The sequence below is a fragment of the Perna viridis genome, chromosome 12, assembly GCF_037379345.1.
Source record: "Perna viridis isolate PV_CMFRI_1.1 ecotype Kerala chromosome 12, ASM3737934v1, whole genome shotgun sequence".
Taxonomy (NCBI): Eukaryota; Metazoa; Mollusca; class Bivalvia; order Mytilida; family Mytilidae; genus Perna; species Perna viridis.
In genome coordinates, this window is record NC_142456.1 from 20,096,017 (window position 1) to 20,118,340 (window position 22,324).

At 34.0% G+C, this 22,324-nt stretch overlaps 1 protein-coding gene across 1 annotated transcript; it reads left to right on the forward strand.

The window, feature by feature from the left end:
• Positions 1 to 1,809: 1,809 nt before the first annotated feature.
• LOC148601617 (uncharacterized) lies at positions 1,810 to 6,660 on the forward strand. The gene is made up of 3 exons (XM_088556229.1): positions 1,810 to 2,004; positions 2,416 to 3,111; positions 4,701 to 6,660. Exons 1-3 carry the CDS (start codon positions 1,971 to 1,973, stop codon positions 4,946 to 4,948), a joined length of 978 nt encoding a protein of 325 aa, XP_088412355.1. The 5' UTR covers positions 1,810 to 1,970; the 3' UTR covers positions 4,949 to 6,660.
• The last annotated feature ends 15,664 nt before the right edge of the window (positions 6,661 to 22,324 follow it).

Below are 22,324 nucleotides of genomic sequence, written 5' to 3' on the forward strand. Positions count from 1 at the left end.
CCCTCAGAGCAACTGGGACGTGTGCCGTAGGTGGTGGAATGGGGTACCCCTGGCGTGTTACATGCTGGGGTTGTCAGGCTATAATACGGAAAACCTGACCGGAAACCATAGTGATGCACCGTGTTGGGAAAGATGTCACTTCCTCGCACGTTAAGGAACCCTGCTATGGTATTCGATAGGAGTAGGAACCTTTGCGCTCCGCCACAGGAGGCTAAATTGCCCGACCTTACCCATCCCCCCTTTTTCTTGTGGTAATCAAAATTGTTGACCCTATTGTCCTTGTGTCCCATCCTTTATTTTTTACTTCACGTTCATTTTATCATCCATTTCATGTTCATTGTTTGAATATAGCCGAAATATTGCTGCTCGGACGTTAAATCCCAACAAACAAACAATCGTCATCATGAACTCGTGGGTCGTTATGGTGTATTTATCTGCGCCATGAAAACTGATTTATTCAACGTGTCATAGTTTTTCTTTCCTCGTTTGTCTATCCCGGACTTGACTTTTTATGAGCGGGTGTTTCTAGAGAAGCAGAGAACCCTTACCCTACCGGTGCACCTGATCCATGCTCCCAGATTTAGTGGAGTCCGAGTTGCTCATTTGCTTTTGTTACTTTGTATGTATGATTTTAGTTACATTATGTTCTTTGTTGTGTATGTCTGTTTTTCATGTCTGGTCTGTCCCTGGATTACTTGCTTTTGATTACCACTATTACAGCTAACTTTTGTCTTAACAGGGTAGTCTGTTTTCAGTTTTAAGGTGCATTATTTTAACTTTCCCTCTGTTAATTTATGACCAAGCGATGTGTTTACAATGTTAATTTAACAAACACATTTGGGTTTGGTTTAAGACATATAATATTGTTGGCATAAAATGAAAAAAAAATATTACAGAAAATACCGTGACAGGCAAGAAAGGCTTGACAATTAAAAAACATTCTTGTTAAGTTTTTAACTTCTGCATATGCGCTAGAAATATTTTCACTTCGTGTCTGACTGAAACCAGTCTTTCAGTTTCAAGAGTCTTAGGTCATATTCGTTCAGATTAATACCAATGTGGAGAAATTGTTTTGTCTACGAAAGTTCCAACTTTAGTACGTTTGGCATTTCAACTTCTCCTTATAAAACATTACACTTGCTTACCCTTCAGGAGCACCTGATGTTAATTTTTGATTTTTTGTTTTGTTTTTTTTTCTTCATATTGCCAGTGATTTAATTATTATGTACTACATCTTGTTTCCTTATCTCAATTTTTTTGTTTGTTTTGTTTTATTTTGTTTTTTATTTTTGTTTTTGTTTTTTTTGTATTTGTTTGTTTGTTTGTTTGTTTTTTTTATTTATACTTGTCTCTGTTTTCTTATTTATGTATTTTGATTTTGACGTAATTGAATCATACCATTGCTGACGCTTCCTCAATATTGACGTTATCTGATAATATGAATCTGTTTTCCTTACCCTAGCGCAATTTACGCGAAGCGCACGGGAGCGCTTCATTTCCAAATTGTAAGGCCGATAAACGCTTTTAAACGGCGAATAAACATAAAAAATGACACATTCTACTCTTATAAATACTTCTCATACGTTTCTCTTATTTCATTTTTATTATTATCTAAATATACATTGAAAAAAGGCAATATTAAGTGTTAAATAAAAATAGTTCACTTAATTGTGGGCGTGACCTATGTTCATAGCCCACTGTGTTCCATCGACTAATGAGATATCGTGTATTAGCCGTTTATCTAATGAGATTAGCGTATCTTAATGATATGCGCAGTGAATGTATTTATTTGATAATGCATGTTTTTTCTATAATTTTGCTGTATATATTTGACGGAGCTTTTCTCAGACTCAGACAACTGCATTAACGGTTATAGATGATCAATGCGAGTTTTTCAATGACGTTTTATAGATCTAATATCTCTCTACCTTATGTAACGGAGATTCCGTAAATATATCTACAACACAAGGATGAAACTGTATAGAAAATTTCCGGTTATCTTTGGTAAGAAATAATTTTATGATCATTTTTTCTGCTCACATTATATGTTTTGTATTAAAGGAAATAAATAAATAAGAAATATTATGAAACAAAATTCTAGCAAATTTTATTTTGGAATAAATGTTCTTCATAAATAAGTTTTTAAAAAACAATCATTTGTATATTTACAAAAAAAAAACCAAAATTTAAAAAAGGCAGTTAACAATGAAGAACTATTATCAAATGTCTTTAAGTTGGATTACATTAACAGGCGTAATTTTACGCACTGCCCAAAATAACGTCATATGTAGAATAGGCTTTTTGTGTTGATTTCAAAAGCTAGTTGATGCTTGCAGTCATTAACAGAATAAATGCACGATACGTCAACTTTGTTTTATAGTCATCTAATCTTCTATCTTTTTTCTATTGTTTCAGGTTTGTTTGCATTTTGTTACGGCACGCTGGAATTTCTTTGGCCATTAAATAATGAAACTTATTCTTTTGAAGTACAGCACAGTACTGGTGTTCACGATTCAATGGCTGACTGCACCATGACATTTGGACAATCGTCACCTCTAGGTTTAACTAAAGCACCAATTTTCTCTAATGGATTTACCGACATAACCGTTTCTATGGCTACCGAACCAACTGTTTCTGGAGAAGATTTCTCGTTTTCAGGATGGTTCAAATTTTCTTCCCAAGATGGCGCCTTGTTTCACTACAAATCTGAGGATTCAAGTTCAGATTTACGTGAAGTCAAGGTTGTTCTCATATCCCAGCATCTTCAAATGACCCGCATCCTTTCAACCAGTGAGACAAATATTGGTAACAGCTCCGAATTTATACCACTTAACACGTGGTATTATATATCAGTTGGTGTCGATAGAAGCAATGGTAAACTAAAAATAGAAAAAGACGAGTCTAATATATTGGATTTGGATGACAACTTTGCTAGCGATGTAGATTTTGCCCTACCCGGGACTCTTCGCATCGGGGGCACGTTTGATTATTCTCACCCACGACTTACTGGATATGTAACTTGCTTTTCGTTTCATATTAGTAATTTGCTTCCAAAAAAGACTGATAGTCAATTCTCCTGTGAATCTACGTTACCAAGCTTTGGAACACCATGTAAGTATGCTTCTTTACTTTTTTAAGTAACACTGCAGCTAAGAATCATACAAAATATGATTCATGGGTAAAAGCCTACATATTTTTGTTTTGTTTTGTTTTGTTTGAATTGCCATAGTTAACAGATATAAATATTCAGTTTTTCATATACCCGTGCTCTTAGGAGTTAAGAGTTATATAGAATGCACTGTAGATTTTAAAATTAAGGGAGACAACTCTGTAAATGGCACTCAAATACAATAGAATCTATTGGATTTTTAATGTTGATTATCTCCAAAGAGCAGGCAGATTTGAATGAATAATTACACATCTCATAATACAGACCCATAAAACAACTTAATAACAAAGTAAAAGTAGCCTTTTTCGGGTGTATCACATTTTAAAGATTTTGCATGATTCTTACAAAGACAACTTCTTAAGTGGCAGTTTATGCACAAATCAAACAGGAGACGATTCATTCTTGTCAAAAACCTACCAAACTCACTGTTATGTCTTATTCAGAAACAGTTACTAATCACATCATCTGCCTTAACTTTTCATTTGGTTGTTACGCTTTTTTTAGGTAAAGTCAATCAGATTGTACATAAAATTACACTTTGCGAGAGTTATCTTTCTTGATTTGGTTTGATTTTATTGGGAGATTAATATATGTTTTTTTTTTTTTAAAAATACAGATTTGCATACAGAAAATATTATCGTTATGTAAATATATATCAGATGTAGACCAAAACAAAACAACGTTTTGTTCTGTGGGTTTTCTACACCATGAATTAATTACTACCATTTGCAGTGTTCGCTTTATAAGCAATCGTAAACTATCTCAAAGTCGGTTGTGTAAGCATAATGTAGTCAAAAAATTAAAAAAAATAAACAATCCTTATGATTTAATTTCTAACCAATTTTAGTCAAATGTTTGATTTGTTCCCTCATCAAAAGACTATTTTAGGATAAAATTAAAATCAATTCTTACATGTATATGATTTAATTTCTAATTGATCAAGTCAATTTTTTCAATCGCGGGCAGTGGACCAAACGATTTTAATCACTGACGTTACAGTGAGTTGTTAGCCTATGGAAAAATATTGCCAAAAAGAGAAATAATCAATTAAAAGGTTAATAAATAATAAAAAAAACAAAAACAAATTAAATTACTCATTCAGAAACACTGTATAACGTAAACAAACTGGCAATGTATTTTGACCACACAATTATAGCGGTTGCAGTATAATATATAATACAAAATATCGGCAGTTTTAAAGTCCAGACAGAAACCAAATAGCGCGACATGTAAATGTTATGGCATTATCTTATTTTTTTTCTGTTTCTGTCGATTTAATGAAAAGTTGTCATTAGGAAAAGCCGATATTTATAGGCTGAAATAGAGAATATAAGACATTAGGACCAATAGGAGAACGTTTACTTTGCCGAAAACATTTCCCCACCTTCAATTGCACGCACTTTTCGTGTATTTTTCACTTTGAACTCGGTTTCTACCATTTTTTTAAAATAACCAATGGCGCTTAAAATTTATTTAAAAAAAAAATTCATCTATTAAGTCATTTCATTCATTTTATTGTTTATACTTGTAGATTCACCCCAATGTCCAAACGCAGTGGACGGTGTTTATTTTGTTAAATCAACGTCATATTATGGATTCGAAGTCCTCCATGACGTCATCGAAACTTCAGTGTTTCAGTGTGCACTAAGGTGTCTTCGCCATGACCTATGTACAGGCATACAGTACAACGTACAGACACAATCTGACGCATGCTCCCTACTTCGGAACGGTGGAATCACTCTTGATTTAAACAAAGGTCAAATATTTGCATTTCACTAGGGCGTCATCATTAAAACATTCATTTATATGACTCTCTATTTAAGTAGCACTCTAGCTAAGAATCCTTCAAAATGTGATTCATGGGTGAAAAGCCTTCATATTTTTATGTATTTTGTTTGAATTGCCTTGTTAAACAGAAATTTACATTCGGTTTTTCATATAACCCGTGTTCTTAGATGAAAATTATATAGAATGCACGGTAGATTTAAAAAAAAAGAAGGGAGATAAATGACATTCAAATACAATAGAATCTATAATATTTTCAATGTTGATTTTCAATGTTGATTATCTTCTATGAACAGACATATTGGAATGAATAATTACACATTTCATAATATAGACCTATAAAACAACTTTATAACAATATGTAGCCTTGTTTGGGTTGTATCACACTTTTTTAAAGATTTTGCATGATTCTTACAAAGACTGCTACTTAAATGGCGAGTGCAAACGTATTTGATATTTGATATGAACTTGGGATTGAATTGTAAGATTTTTTGCAATAAATAATTGTACATGTAGATCTACAGGATAAAAATGTACCATGGAATTATAGCTGGCGTATCAAAATAACTAAACATAATACATAAAGATAACTAATGTATTTCTGTAACTCGTTGTCACCGAAACGTTAAAATGTACACAAATAAAACACATTTAAGGTGGTAGACCTAATGTAAGGGACACAACTCCTAATAATTATTGGAACTTTTGTGTTCAGCATTTTACTTCAATGTCATGTACGCATCAAAATAACTTAGATTAATTTCATTCTGTGTCAAATGAAAGCTTGATAGCCTTTGATGAAATTGAATATGATACAAACATATCACTGACTTCATGAGTTATGTCCCTTACCCTAGGTCTACCTCCTTAATTCGGTGTTAGACAACAGTTTATGTATTTAAGCAATAGAGAGTATTTAATATATCTTCTTTTGAAGAACGATGCAATGAATTATCTACAGACACACATTCAATCATGTAATTACAGATTTCTGAAGCTGAATAAAATCAATGAAACTATTACTTCAGAAAATTAGCCATGATGGTAAAATTACAATGTATATGACGAACGTCAATTACGGTAGACAGCAATATTGTTGACACAATTTTTATATCATTTTATGGTATTGTAAGATCGGCCAATCCCAATTAAATTTTAAATTCTATAGAAATCGATCAACATATTATGATTCCGAAAGAATCGTCTTTGTAATGTATTTTATTCTCTTTTTACAATCAAATAACTTGACAGTAGATAAAGTATACAAAGCGAGAAATGTGATTTTTATGATAAACGTAGTACCTTAGGTTTGGTTTCCACTTTCTGGGTGGAAACACTTTCATATTCCAGAGGGATTTCGACGATTAAAAAGGAGCCTGGTCATAAGATATACCCCTAAGCATCATCTCAGTATATGGAAGAAAAATCGATAACCAGGGTTCGTATCGTAAAAATTAAAACAGATCAAAACCGAGGAGTAATGACGCAACAAAGACAAAATTACAATAATAACACGCACATAAGGAAAAAAAGTAAATGAGCAACCCGGACTCAGCTAAACAATGGGAACATGAACCAGGTGTAGTGACGGGGTAAGCGTTCTCTGGGGAAAAATAAAACAATTCTTAAGAAACCAAATGGGAGATCAAAATTGACCACTTTATAGGAAAAAGTATTATTATACTATGTAAAACTTTGAATCGGCTACTTTTGAATTTAATTGCACATGATTGCCAATTTAAATCATATTGAAGTTTCATATTGGATTTGTTTTAATAAAATTTCAATCTTCATTACAGAAATCAAGTCTAGTGTAAAAGACTTTTTTTTTTCGCCGATAAAATAACTTACATTTATTAAGTATCCTTAAATGAATACATTTTAAAAAGTAATTTTGCTAATTAGTAAGAAAACATCTATCTCTTTCTTAACCTAACCATTTAAGTAGCAGTTCACAAGAAAATTCAGACACTGCCAATATTTAAGGGATTCGTGGTGTAGAAAAAATCCATCAAACAAAGAGGCTTTTTTAGTCTACAAGTTACACTTTCACATAACAATAATTTCTGCATTCAGATCTGCACTTTTTAGAAGATCATACATTTATCTGTCAGTACAATCAACCAAAACAAACGAAATCAAGAACGATAACTCTTGCAAAGAGTCAACTTCATGTGCTATTTATATAATTTTTATCTCAAAAGCGCAACATCATAATGAAGAACTGAGACTGTTTATGTGGTCAGTAACTGTTTCTGAACCAGAAATAAAACTGAATTTGGTGGGTTTTTGACATGAATCCCCTTCTGTCTGATTTTTAGAAAGACTTACCTAAATTCTTTATTTTACTTTGAGCCTATGTTCAGCTAGATAACATATTCAATTCATGACGTATTCTGACAAGGATTGAAACTCGTAAAAGAACCAACAATAAAAAATGGGTCTAAGTTTTTAACACTTGATTTAATGAACAACAAATTCTATTTTTAAATAAGGAGGTAGACCTAGAGTACGAGACACAACTCTTAAAAATCTTTGGAACGTTTGTATGCAGCATTTTACATCAATCTTATGTAAGCATCTAATTAACTTGGATTCATTTTATTCTGCTTCAAACGAATGCTTGAGAGCCTTTGGTGAAATTGGAAATAATACAAACATGTCACTGATTCCATGAGTTATGTCCCTTACCCTAGGTCAACCTCCTTAATTGTTCCTTTATATGTTATACAATGTAATTACGGTAAGCGTTCTGCTCTGGCATATTTATGAAAGTATCTTAACCTAATTAAACGTTTTTATGACCCTGAAACGCTAGAAGTTAGACCTAGTATAAGGACGTTAAATTAACATACTCTAAAATCATACATGTATAAGTGGTTGGTGTAAAGAAAAGGCCATGTTTAAGGTTATTTACGAAATTAATAGACCATATTTCTAAATGCAGCATCAAGCATGATTATTTCTCGAAATCTGTAATTTCTACAAAGAATTTGTACAACAATGAATATTGAACTTCCTTAGTATTGGTTCTGATGCGGGTGAAGAGAGGTTACTCATTGAAACACGAGCACAGCATATCGAATGTATAAGACTGGTATTTTTGTACTGATTCTCAATCGAGTACGTGTACATATTTATGACTTGATTGAAGCGTTGTGTTTGGCTTATGGGAAAGGATAAGTACCTTCCAACAACCATTGGTATCATGATTTGTCGGTATATGAGGAATTACCTCGACGCATTTGGTACACACTTAAAGACGCACGTCTATGGAATCGCAAATCACCTGATCTTAATTCTGTTTCCCGATTGACCAAAAACTGATAACTTAGTGGCGTTCGAAAAAACTGTATCGAAAATTGAAAAAGCGTGCCATGTGTTATTTCCTGAGCTCACGTTCGTGAGATATTATTTTTCTTTGGAGATGGAGATGCTCATTTTGAATAATGTTCAGATTGCCAGTGATGACATGGCAAGAGGGGTTCTAAACAAAAGTAGATATGGAACAGTCACAAGTCAAAAGGTTCTCGATGTACGCTACGTCCTGCAACACTTGTTTATAGTTAAAGCAATTACGGACAATAGTGTTGGTGTAACTATAGGGGACAACAGGGACAGATTGATTTAAGTATGGCGGGATTTCTGTCATTACTTCTTTTCGGTTAAGAATGTTTCTGATGTTATTTGAACCAATACCTTTATTTGCAAATGGAATGTAAAGACATTTTCTGTTGTTGTCATGAAGGGGCTCAGATCTGACATGTTTGAAAAGTCAAAAAGAAGTCAAATCTCAAATAATACTCGCCAGTCTGTTCTAGGATGAAAAAGTATTTATGCCTACTGTGTCAAGTGCCAATCCTGAAGGTTTTTAAGAATATTAACAGGCAGTGAAAAGAGATTTTTACGAATTTAATGGAATCCAAGTGGCTGTTGGAGTTTCGAAGGAAGGTCGTCACAGATTTCTAATAATGATATTGGAATATGTGACATCAACTCATTTAAATATCTAAAGATGTAAATTGATCATCAAAACATATTCGTCCTTATCCTTATTCACATCCACCATAGATATTCAAATAAATTGAAGTAATCTAATTTTGTAACGTAGCCTAACAATATGGAATGTTTTTTTTTAAACATTTAACACGGAAAGGTCTATCTGTATACCAAATCATAATATTGTAAAGATGTTGTGATTCAATTTCAAGTCATTGACTAATACATTTTTATGAAGTGCAACATAAGAGTTTACCAAGCTCCGAAACAGTCTTGCGTTCGAAATTCACTCTAGAAGCTGCAGCCAGCCCTCTGAGAAAATGCAAGAATTTTGCAGTCAGGAAAATGTGAATGATTTAACGCGACATTATCCGATTGTCCTAGAATTTCGAAAAGCCTGTCTGCAGCGGTTAGTAAGAGAGGAAATGAACGACTGTCGCTGCGTTGAGCTTGATGATAAACATATATATGAAGCAATGTATATTATATTATATGAATAGTAATCAAGGTTTTATCGAACCAGTTTAGGATAATATTCTGTTAGTTTTTTTTCTTTAATCTTACTAATTAGATAATATCAAAAACGTAACTTGCAATGAATGGCTGCCTACACGTACAGAGCGAATGGTTTGAAAAGCATAGGACGTTTACCCTACCGGTAGACCTGGTTGATGACTACAAGAGTTGTACATGTAGTTGTAACGAATGAGTTTAAACACAATAACAGACAAAATCTGCAAGGTGACCTCCTATTTATTGACCAGTTTGATTGATCGAAAAACACCATAGGTAAAGCTAATGGTTTGGATGCTTCATATGTTTAAAGTACAAATTTTACAAATGCATTTGATGTATGATACAAAGTAATTAATTAAAAAATATGATTCAAATATAATATTAGAGTCTGATACGGAATTTCCGCACATCCTTATAAGAGAGTAATCAATGGAACCAATGTTATAGCAGTAATCAAAAGTATGTAATCCAGGGACAAAGACCAGACATGGAAAACAGACATACACAACAAAGAACATAAAGTAACTAAAATCATACATACAATGTAACAAAAGTAAATGAGCAAATCGGACTCCACTAAAAACTGGGAGCATGAACCAGGTGCATCGGTAGGGTAAGCCTCCTCTGCTTTTCTAGAAACACCCGCCGAGTTGCTCATAAAAAGACAAGTCCGGGGTAGACAAACGAGGGAAAGAAAATTATGACCCGTTAAATAAATCAGTTTTCATGGTGCTGATGGATACACCATAACGATCCACGAGTTCATGATAAGGACCATAAAACTTCTGTAGTGATGACTTCAATCTTGTAGCAACATAACCCTGTTTCAGAAGCCTATTTGTTCTAGCGCGATACAAAACGTCTGCGTAGTTTCGGCAAGCTCTGGCATAACGTATGAGTTGTGATATGAACACTCCATACGCAGGAGCTGAAGGGATGTTGTCACAGATGAAAGGAAAGTTGACAATTCTGATTGAAAAGTCATCACGTTTGTCGTAAAGTTTGGTCAATAGTTTTCCTTTACCATCGATTTCTAAGTGTAGGTCAAGATATGAGGCTAACTTCACAGTGTCTGTAGTATTCTTTATCTCAAGTTCTTTTGGGTAGATGCGATGTATCAAATCACCGAAATTAGGATTGTGTAAAGATAATACGTTATCTATATAGCGGAAACTGAGATTGAATGAGTGAGTTAGTAGGAAACAAGTAGAAGTGAGTTAGTAGGATCTTAGAGTCGGATCAGATTTCTTCGCATTGTGCATAAGAGGTTTCTTCTATGAAACGAGGAGGGCTGGGTAGATCTGATTGCCCGTGGTCCGTTTTATCCGTATTATTATCAATCGCATTGATGCTTTGGATAACATTGGCGTTTATGGTGTTGACTGTATGCTAGTAACATATGGCACTGAATAAAGGATCTATATGTAATTAAATGTGTAACTGGACTATAAACATGCACAGTTTCCTTTATGTACTTGAAAATTGTTTACTGTGTAAAGGGCGAAATTTATATTTTGTGCCCACTAGATATATACATGTACAATATACATGTACACTGTATGCTATTCATAACTCGTGATCCACTGACGTACATGTATATCATGCCATAAGTGTATTGTCGCAACACGAGACATTAACATTTACTTGTATACACAGCCAAAAGATCCACACGTGTGAATTACATGTTTGTATAATGATTGTCATATGAATTGAGCATGAATTGATTAATATATGTTTCAGTTTACATGTGATAACTTATCATGTGATAAACTTGATTTTTTTGTGTGCATGTATTTAGTTTTTATATAGATAATTAATGCCGTAAAAAAAAGATGAAAAAGTCTTTCTATTGATTAAATGATCACTACAATAAGGTCTGCAAATACATGTATCTCCAGTCCTCTGCAAATGAAAAAAGAAAACGTTTAATAATGTTGAACTTTCTAAGACGTTATTCTAAACATGAAATCACAATATGGGCATAGACATGTATAATTGAAAGTTTTACCTCGTTCAAAATAATAAAAGTTGGGGCGTGGCTAAGTAAACCGTTTATATGATTAATAAACAAGTTTTTATTGGTCAAAATTAAATTCAAATAATAGTCATGAAAAATAAACGTCGGAATCTGGAAGTACAGTACATTGTAACATGTCTGAGGAATAGTTATGCCACAGCCAGATAAAATTTATTTTTATTATTATTTTTTTTTCATTTATAATGTTTATGAAAACAACAAGTGGAACAATTGCTAAATCAGAGAAACGATAACAACAACATTAAAATGAAACACATACATTCGAACTTTTTTATACCTACGGCCTTGAACAAACGATCGGCATTCCAATGGGAACAAATTGTGCTCCTCTACTTACTGACCTGTTCTTTCACTCTTATGAGGCTGACTTTATAGCTGATCTGATCCGAAAGAAAGAATATCGTTTATCTAGATCCTTTAATCTCAGTTTCCGCTATATAGATGACGTATTTTCTTTAAACAATCTTAATTTCAAGGATTTGATACTTCGCATCTACCCCAAATAACTTGAGATAAAGGATACTACAGATACTGTGAAGTCAGCCTCATATCTTGACCTACACTTAGAAATCGATGGTAAAGGAAAACTATTGACCAAACTTTACGACTTTTCAGCTTTCCTTTCATTTGTGGGAACATCCCTTCAGCACCTGCGTATAGAGTGTTTATATCACAACTCATACGTTATGCCAGAGCTTGCCGAAACTACAAGTACGCAGACCTTTTGTATCGCGCTAGAATTCTAACAAATAGGCTTCTGGAACAGGGTTATGTTGCTACAAGATTGAATTCATTACTGCAGAAGTTTCATTGTCGTTATCATAAACTCGTGGATCGTTATGGTGTATCCATCTGCGCCATGAAAACTGATTTATACAGTGTGTCATAGTCTCCTTCCCTCGTTTTTCTATCCCGGACTTGACTTTTTAGGAGCAACTCGTCGGGTGTTTCTAGAAAAGCAAAGGACGCTTACCTACCGGTGCACCTGGTTCATGCTCCCAGTTTTTAGCGGAGTCCGAGTTGCTCAATTGTTTATGTTACTTTGTATGTATGATTTTAGTTACTTTATGTTCTTTGTTGTGTGTGTATCTGTTTTCCATGTCTGGTCTTTGTCCCTGGATTACATACTTTCGATTACCGCTATAACCTTGGTTCCCTTGATTATTCTTTCAAATCTTATAAATTAACAAAGTTTATATTAGAAAAAAATAATGCATATATACATCGGGTAGATCAAATCCATTGAACACTTGTTATAAAAACGTGGTAAATACGAACATCCACTGACCGAATATCTTTTTGGAGTTATCTTTCTTGGACCATATTCATTAATAGACAGCGAATGTTGGTTATTTATGAGAAAGGTGAAATAATTAATATCGTGCAAGTCAGTCGTATTGTAAACCAGCGTTGCCATGTATTTTTAAAGCACCATCCCTTAAACTCGTGTATACATTTTGTACAAGTGTATGTTATGCAAGAACTTGCCAAAACTACATGTACGTGAACTTTCTGTACAGTGCTTGACTTCTTACATGTACCTTGTAGACGTCTGGATCAGAATAATATCGTCAGAAGATTAAAGTCATTAATACAAATATTTTATACCATGAACTCTTGGAATGTTATGGTGTATCAATCTAGACCACGAGAACTGATTTGTTCTTTTTTTAAGTTTCTAGAAAAGCAAAGGACTCTTACCGTACCGGTGCGTAATGGTGTCATGCTCCCATTTTTATTTGGGAGTTCGGTTGCTCATTCATTTTGCTTCTTCGTGCTGGTACATGTATTAAGGTAATTCGAAATTGTGGAACATAACAGTTTCAAAATGTCATATATATATATATGATATTAAATTATTTTTACCAAATAAACTCTTTAAAATTAATCTATAAATTTCCAGCTTCTCCGGTGGCGTAATATCTATTTGGCAGGTTTATAAGGACTTGACATAATTATGAATTGGATTAGAGTTTTCGTTGTTACCCTTACATTTATTTCAAGATAAATTATGCATACATGTAGACTGGGCAAAGAAGATACATTATGTAAGATTTAATGTTAGAAGTTTTGAAATTGGAATTACCCAAATTTCATCAAACTTCAAGGGTAGTCTTTTTTTTTCTGTATAAACTAAGTCTTTTTCTGATATTACAATATTGTATCGCTTCTACACGTAGTCCTGTAGATAAATCGTTTTACTGCAATAAGTATTTTATATATCATTTAATATTTACATATATTATTATTATTATTTTTTTAATTTAGAAATTAACCCATTCATTAGTTGTATGGTGTATTTTCATTTAATCGTTGGGAACCTAATTTTTCATTTTCCTTCCACGCATACTATCTGCTGTACAGAGAACCAAAGAAGTTCGATTATAATATGTGCTATAGATCGTCCTTAAAAATGAAAACAAATTAAAACATGTGCACTTAGAGTTCGCTTCATCTTGCTTACTTTATTAACATCAAATTCACGGACGCGATTGCGAGTGATCCCTGTTTATTTTTACACGACGCGATATGTTTCAGCGGAGGTAAAAAAGCTTTTTGTTGATGGTTATCCCATGAATCGTTGCATACAACCGTAAAACAAGATGTGTTAGAATAACACTTCTCAATTTGAAAGATGGGGAAAATGAATAAAACACAAGTCTGATTGGCAATACCCCTGCGGTATTTTACGCGCCATTTCAACTTATATACAATGGGCCAATATCAATTAAAATAACACCCGTTGCTCCGATTCTTCTCGGTACACCTGAAAACCAAAGACGAAAGAAAACTACAAATAACAAGTTGTGTATACTGTTGATGTTTGATTTTGGTTGGTATCAATTTTCGCCGTGTTCTATTAAATTGCATGTCGGTGCACGGCACCAGTAGCCTATTTGTTTTAAAAGGTGTGCATAAGAGATAGAATGGGGGTGTTATAAACCTGAGGCCTCATAAAGTACATCGAAAAATTATTGAAAAAATTCTTGTTCGTAAATGATAAAATGTTGCTTCATGATTTCTTAACTATGATTTTATGGCGAGACATTTATACATACATGTATCCTGCAATTTTAAAGGTGTCTGAAATTTAGTGACAACAGTATTTTATTTACCTGCGTCAACAACGGTAAAAGCCGACTATGTAGCCACTTGACTACCGTCCGCCCATCGTGCTTTGTGCAATGATGTTTAACAAAAAGTACAGGCATCATAACATGACTGCAGTAATCAACATTAAAATGTATGCTAACATCAATAAAATTATATACTCTTTGCCACCTCTTTCTTGCATGAAAGATCCGAAACTATGCCTTGTTCATGGAAATTAGCAATGTACTTAGCGTACTATTTACTTTCATAGCCTCTATCTGACCAAAAGTATGGCTTACTTGTCATTGTAATAAATGGAGTTATGATAGAAAATCCTCTCAATGTAAATAGTGTCAATTTTATGGGGCAAATGGGAGGAATATAATGGCTTTGATCTAAAAGATAAAATATTATTGATTTGTCTACTGGGCAATTCGTTGCAAATTTGTGAAGAGGTGGGATAAATAGATAAACACAAATTTGTTGTAATCTTGTAATCAAAAGTGCATCAAAATGCTATTAGTGCAGGTAGTTTGGTCGTTCTTGAACGGTCTGCAGAAAGTAATGATTAGTGCAGGCCTTCCAAACGAGCCTTGATGTACGTAAAGTACACGCACCAACCCAAATAAAATTAGACATGGCAATGGGTAGAGGAGTTTCAAGCAATGCCATTTCCAATCTTCATACGCAATATTTTTATGCGCTACTTCAGGTATAGTCCTAATCTGTATTTTATGAAAATCGGTCAATCAACCAATCAAGAACGATATCTCTTGCATAGTGCCAGTTTTTTAAAGTTTTATCTGAAAAGTGCAACAACCAAATGAAAAACTGAGACTTGTTTTGTGGTTTGTATTTTTTTATAAATAAGAAATATAAGTGAACGTGATAGGTTTTTGATAAGCATATAACATCCCCTGTTTGATAGACTGTTACATGTACTTAAACAATGTAGAGTACATGTCACCGGTGTGTATCATGTAATTCATGCTTATTCGTTTGATTGAAAATATACTGGTACATAAAAAATAATAACTACTCCCATGTTAGTGTAAGAACGTTATTCGAAATCCTGGAAAAAAAAGACAACTACAAAATTTTGGAATCAAGCGAAGTGTGATGGAGAGACACAAAAAGGATGAATGGTTAAAATATTAACAAAACTCGTAAACAAGACACACCAGAAGCAAACAAACCTCATGCAACCACAGCATAAAACCATAATGCACTAGAAAAGCGTTTCCTTCATTCTGCAATTTACATTGTAGATGCAAGTATAGTTGGTTATAACAACGAAAGTTTGCTGTTTTACTGCCTTTGATTCAATCCATTTTGTTTTTTCAACCATAGGAAATACGTTTAGTACAACATGGAAGGAGTCATTTCAGAGTAACGCGAGAATAAAAAAAAAGCACTAGTCTAGATGAATAACACCGTTCTCCGTGATGAAACAAAAATACCTTTTTATAAACGTTTTCTGTTGCAAAAAGAACAGAAATAAATTGTGAATGCGTAAAAAGTTAAAGACCGATATAATTTAGCTTGATATATATTTATAACGCTAAATGAATTAAATAGCTTACTTAAAGACGAAAGTGATGAATACCAGTTCCACAATTTTAAGAAGGAGAAAAATAAACAAATCACGATAAATTGAAAGTGATCGTCTTTGAAGCCACCGATAAGATCTTTGTAATTCAACTTGCGGTGGATTTGTTACAAATTTGTGAAGAGGCGGAATAAATAGATAAACTATATTGTGCAGTGGTTCCACTATCAGATTTACATTATATACAGATATAGTGGCCATTAGCATGCGATCTGCAGCAACTGTCAGAACTGATCTGGGAAAAGTCCATTCATGAATTAATGAAATATAAGCCCCTTCAATTCAGGAAAAAAAGGAACTTAGTATTAACTTGCCTATTCATTTAATCTGAATGGATTCCTCTTGGGAATTATGATTTCGTGGATAGTCGCTTTGATATGTTATTGTAGGCGATGTGCGTCGTCGATCGCTGCCATCTTTGAGTACTTATAAATAGAGTCGGGCAGCTATTTTAATAGGCAGTATGAAACGCTTAAAGTGAAAATTCAACAATACTTACTTGTAGATACATATATACACACGATTATAGGAGACGCCACTCTTACACTTAGTATCAAAAATACATGTAATTGTAAGCTCGCTTCCACTTTGAATCTAAACAATGACCTAGGCAAAATCTGAATATTTAGTGAAACCTGAACTTTTGGACGATTAGTCGCGCGACTTCACGTCCCAACTTGGGGAACGAAAATGATACTCTTGCAAATATATATGAACATCTCTACGCATTACACACTACCTTCAAATACAGTTTTAAAATATTAATGATTGATTTATTGATTGATCGCTGGGGTTTAACGTCCGAGCAGCAATATTTCAGCTACAATCCTTGAGACGTTTAGGTTTCCCATACGCACGATACATAAAAGCACGCTAAACGCTCACCAAACGCACGATAAACGAACGCTCCTAGCGTGCGTTTAAACGAACACTTGTATCGTGCGTTTAAACGAATGCTCCTAGCGTGTATTTAAACGAACGCTTCTATCGTGCGTTTAAACGAACGCAAAACGATATGTAAAGGCACGATAAACGATGCACGAACGCTAAAATGGGAAACGTGAACGTTTCAAGGAGTGTATATTCAGGCAATGAATATGAAATGAATGATGAAATGAACAAGAATCGATGATGATGATGGGATGGGACACAAGAATAATGGGGTCGACAAATTTTGATTGCCCCTGGAAATAGGGAGAGGTGGATAGGGTCGGGCAATTTAGCCTCCTGTGGCGGAGCCTTTGGTTCCCACTCCGGCAGAATACCACAGAAGGGGTTTATAACATGTGAGGAACGTGGCATCTTTCCCAACACGTTGCACTATGGTTTGCGGTCAGGTTTTCCGTACTATGGCCTGACGACCCCAGCATGTAACATGCCAGGGGTTCCCCATTCCACCACCTGAGGCACACAACCCAGTTGCTCTATGGACAGAGCGTCTATTTAGTCGCCTTTTACGACAAGCTTAGTGCTGTTGCGGGCCTTTACTTTTGACACCCGGACCAGCAAGGGGGCTTAAAAAATTAAGCCATTGAACGAACTGATGGGCGGATTTCCACAATCATATACAATGTAAAGTAAGACCTAAAGTAACTCATAATGTAAATCTAAACTACGCGCAGTGACTGAATGGAACACATTTCTTTATAATCACAGTATAGGAATATAATTTATACTAAAACAATATTTCTATGAAATACATTTCCGTCCTATTTCACTATGATAAATAACACTTCTTTCTTATAATGAAGAATTATGCCGCGGCACAACATTCCGGAAACCTATACGAGAGATGAATTAGTCCCTGCCAAAGTACCTCGTTTGTTGTTGTCTATTTCCAACAATGCAATGACATAATGCTGTCAATTAGTTCATAGGCATTGTTGAGAATTGATTCAGCAGGTTACGCCACTCTCAATCAATGCCAATGGATGAAAAATGTATTAATGAGTTCTAAACTTCTATGACGTCGCAGACAGGAATGTATTCATTACACATGCGATTTTGAGCAAGTTACTGTCCATGCCCGTTTGTTGGCGTAAAAATATATGTACCTTTACATGGAAAATCCCAAACCCAGTCAGAAAAACTTAAAGACAATAATTTATGTATCATATACTTTTTATCATGCATGCCAGAGGTACCTTTATGATGGCCAAGAATCGGTGAAGGACATCTGCGCAATGAATAAGGGACGACTGCGCAAATACAAAATGTAGCTTTAAGGTAACATTTCTAAATAGGGAAGACATCTGCACAAATTTTAATGGATATGTAGTTACATACATGTACATGGATATAAACTAACAGAATTGAGTATCTTAATATTATTACCACAATAATACAATTTAAAACGACACCTACGATTGCGCTAAATACTGATATTTAATGTACATGTACATCCCTTATGTACATATTCAAGCAGGTCATGAGCTCATTTTCGTACACCCCCAACACAAAGTATATTTTCGGTATGGCGCTTTACTTTCGCAAGTAAGTTTATCTTTTTTGTCTTCTCAACTAAGCAATATGGATTTTCGTAGTCACGCATTTCAAGTACGGTTTTCAGGGACAAGTTAGCCAGTAAATCATTATACATAACTAATATAAGTATTTTTATTTAGGTACAAGTGTACTTAGAAATGTACACGTGTGTTTCCCACGATTATTCGTTATGCAAGGGACCCTTTGTAAGATCCGCATGTTCATTTTGGTTCTAGACATAATAACATGTAAATGTACATATCATCAATCGAGCGTTATTACTGTACTACATTTAATAGTACATTCCTCATACATTTCAAATACAGTTACCAGGAACGATGTCTAATAAATCACTGACTCTGCAGTTATGATTAATCTTCTAGGTTTTATTGGTTCTGACAAATGGAACATGGTTTCTTGGGTGTCAAAACATCCTATCGATCATGTTAGCATTGCTGGATCATATATTGTATACTAATCGGTTTGGGAGAATCTATTTATCAAACTGGACAGTTCCAGTCACAAAAATAAGAGTAAGTCTATATGTGCAGAATGTATACGTATACGTCAAGGTATGACTCAAATGATAGGAGTACCAAACCAAACAAGAACGTGAATTCACATAATCAAAATAAATACATGTACATACGTTGACTTTATTTTTCTCTAAATTTGCATTGAGGTCAACAGATGGTATTGTACATGCAAGTGAACGAAACTTCGGAAAACTAAAGCTGAACATTGTTATAATCTAATTATCGAAAAAATAATATTATACTAGATATATATATATAACAAGAAAAAGAAGCGGCAACAAGAAACAAAGAAAATAGTATAGAAAATTAAATACAAACAAACCACACAGAAAAAAAAATAGAAAGTCGGTAAATATGACCCGACAAAAAAAATAAATAAATGGGCCTGATGATTTTTGGCAAAATGCAAAACAGAAGCTGTTTGAAAGGCGTTAGACAATATCGGCAAAAAGACACCCCCACCCCACCCCCCCCCAAAAAAAAGGAAACCCAAATAAAATACAGAAGCGTCAGCAGTTGGATTTTTCCTATACGTCAAAATCCGAAACTCACCATTTATGAAAAGGACAAAAACAAAAAGTTCTAAGTTTTAGTAATGTACGTTTTGAGTTTATTTGCCGAGAACATGTATGGTGGCTTTTGTTTTTACTGTACTTGATCCATGATTAAAAATCAATTCCTATTAACAGAATGATTTATCATGTAGTAACTTATACCATTATTCATCTATGCAAGTACATGTCCGTGCGCATGTACCAAACGAGGGATTCAAACTGGTTTACCAGTTAATTTCATAAATCATTTATCACTTGCTGTACACATATATATGCATCGATCACGTCTCAGCAATTCGTATAATATAAATTCAAAAGATCTAAAGTGTTTTGACAACATTTAAAAAACAATATATGCAATTCACCACCAGGGAGTGTAACCGAGATTGCCCCTGCATCTGATAAGTTATCTCCCTTTATAATGATATGATTATTCTTGTATAAGTTAAGTATTCTGTTAAATTTCTTTCTCGGTTTTATTGCAGTGATATACCCACACATCAACTGGTTAATAATGAGTTATGACTTTGAAACGGTAGGGAATACTTTTAAGAGTTTTTTGATAGAAAATATATCGCATAATTTTCTTAAAGATACGAGCATAAACATCATTTAGGATATTCGAAAGATAGCAGAAAAAACATTAATGAAATGATTCATCAGGAAAAGATTATAACTTAGTAAATAATATTTAACCACGGAGGTTTGTCGATCATGAAGAACAAACTGTAAAATACATGCATTTATAAAAATAAGAAGTTACATGTACAACTTGCATCGAAAAAGATCTGATTTTTAGACCTTTTATGGTTTTCAGATTTGATAAAGTTGTCAGACTCTTACACAGGGCTTGAATTGTTATAGGTAGAGAAGTTGTTATATAAGTGCTCATTACCAAATCTGGTGGGTTTAGCAATTTAAATGGCGGCTTATTTTGGGAATGCACTCCGGTAAATTAACAGAGCCGGCAGAATACTTGCTACAATATGACATTGTGTTGCTCGTAACGATGGCAATGTAGCACGCCTTAGTTCAACCAGTGAGGAATCCAGTATATGAAAGGTTTCAAAAACAAGAAGTGACATTAAAAGTCAAATGTGTCAATCATTGAAGCCAATATACGACAAGACTTGTAACCCGGATGGAAGGATAATAATCACAAACTTCAGCGAAGGACAAATCAATGAATATCAGTTCTTCGTTCGTTCATGTCTCTACATCTTCTTCTCACCTAACATTACCAAAGATGACATTGATGGCATCATCAAACAATTAAGGGAACCACATGGCCATGTAAGTTATAAGTAACCTGATTAGATAGAAAGTCCATGCTACAACTGCAAATGTTGTACACACTCATGTACACATGTAAAATTATATAAAAAAAAAAAAAAAAAAAAAAAAAAAAAAAATTGTAAAATATATGTTGATGATATACATCTTGACACTTACTGCTTAAAAAATATGTATTCATTTGTGTGTGTGTGTGTGTGTGAGATTTTAAACCACATAGATTCAATATTTTGTTATAATTCACTACACGAACAACGTGCGTGATGTCCACCCGAGCTTACACGTGTACATCTGCATGTGTACTCCTGAATTTGAAGAAAACTGTTTGTCTTACATGTACATGTAAATGCAAGCGTTTACAATCATTGAATGTGTAAAAAAGACAGATATCATGTAAATGATATTCTTGTATAATATATTCCGAATGTATTTTGCTGTAAGTTATTAACACATTTAGATCTTGATGCAAAAGAAAACAAAGATCATCTTACATCCCGTTTCGATAAATACTGAGAACCAAATATATTACTAAAAAATCGTCTTATTTGTTGCACAAAAACTAGCTAAGTTCTTATGACATAAAAGGGCGATTCCGTTTCAATCAATCAATGTGCGAAATAAAATGGTTTATGCCACTCAACACGTGGGACATTTAACACAAACCTGCAATGCAATAAACTTTTTTTGGCCAAAAATAAAGAGCAATGCAATCTCAGTGAGTGCTCAGATAAGAAACTTCATTGCCAACCAATGCCTCTATTAAGCGTTCTTGAATTCCTGTCTCGGTTACCAAACGTATTATTATCCTGATCGTGCCGCACACGCGTCTCAATCTGACACTAATTGTTTGATGGTGATAAACTTAATTAAACCGATAACTAAATCATGGTACAATGAAAAATACATGATCAACGTTGAGGTAAATAGCTGAACAAAATCAGATCTGATGATAGATCAATGATAAGGATTGAGAAGAATGCAAAATGCAATGTAATGTGTCTAGCAATAATATGCATTCAGATAGGAGTGCAGTGAACAATAAATCGAATCTTATTACCGTCTGTCTTTGATCATCCGAATGTTTTCGATTGTGACTTGTTGTTTGGGGGTGATGTCTGGGTTCTATAGTGCGAGGTAAGGCAGGGAAATTTCCGGATTATTCTTGCGACTGGAGACAAAACCAATATTTGATGTTAACAGCGTACGTAGCATGTGGAACGGAATTATCATAGTCAAAGTGGAGATGAA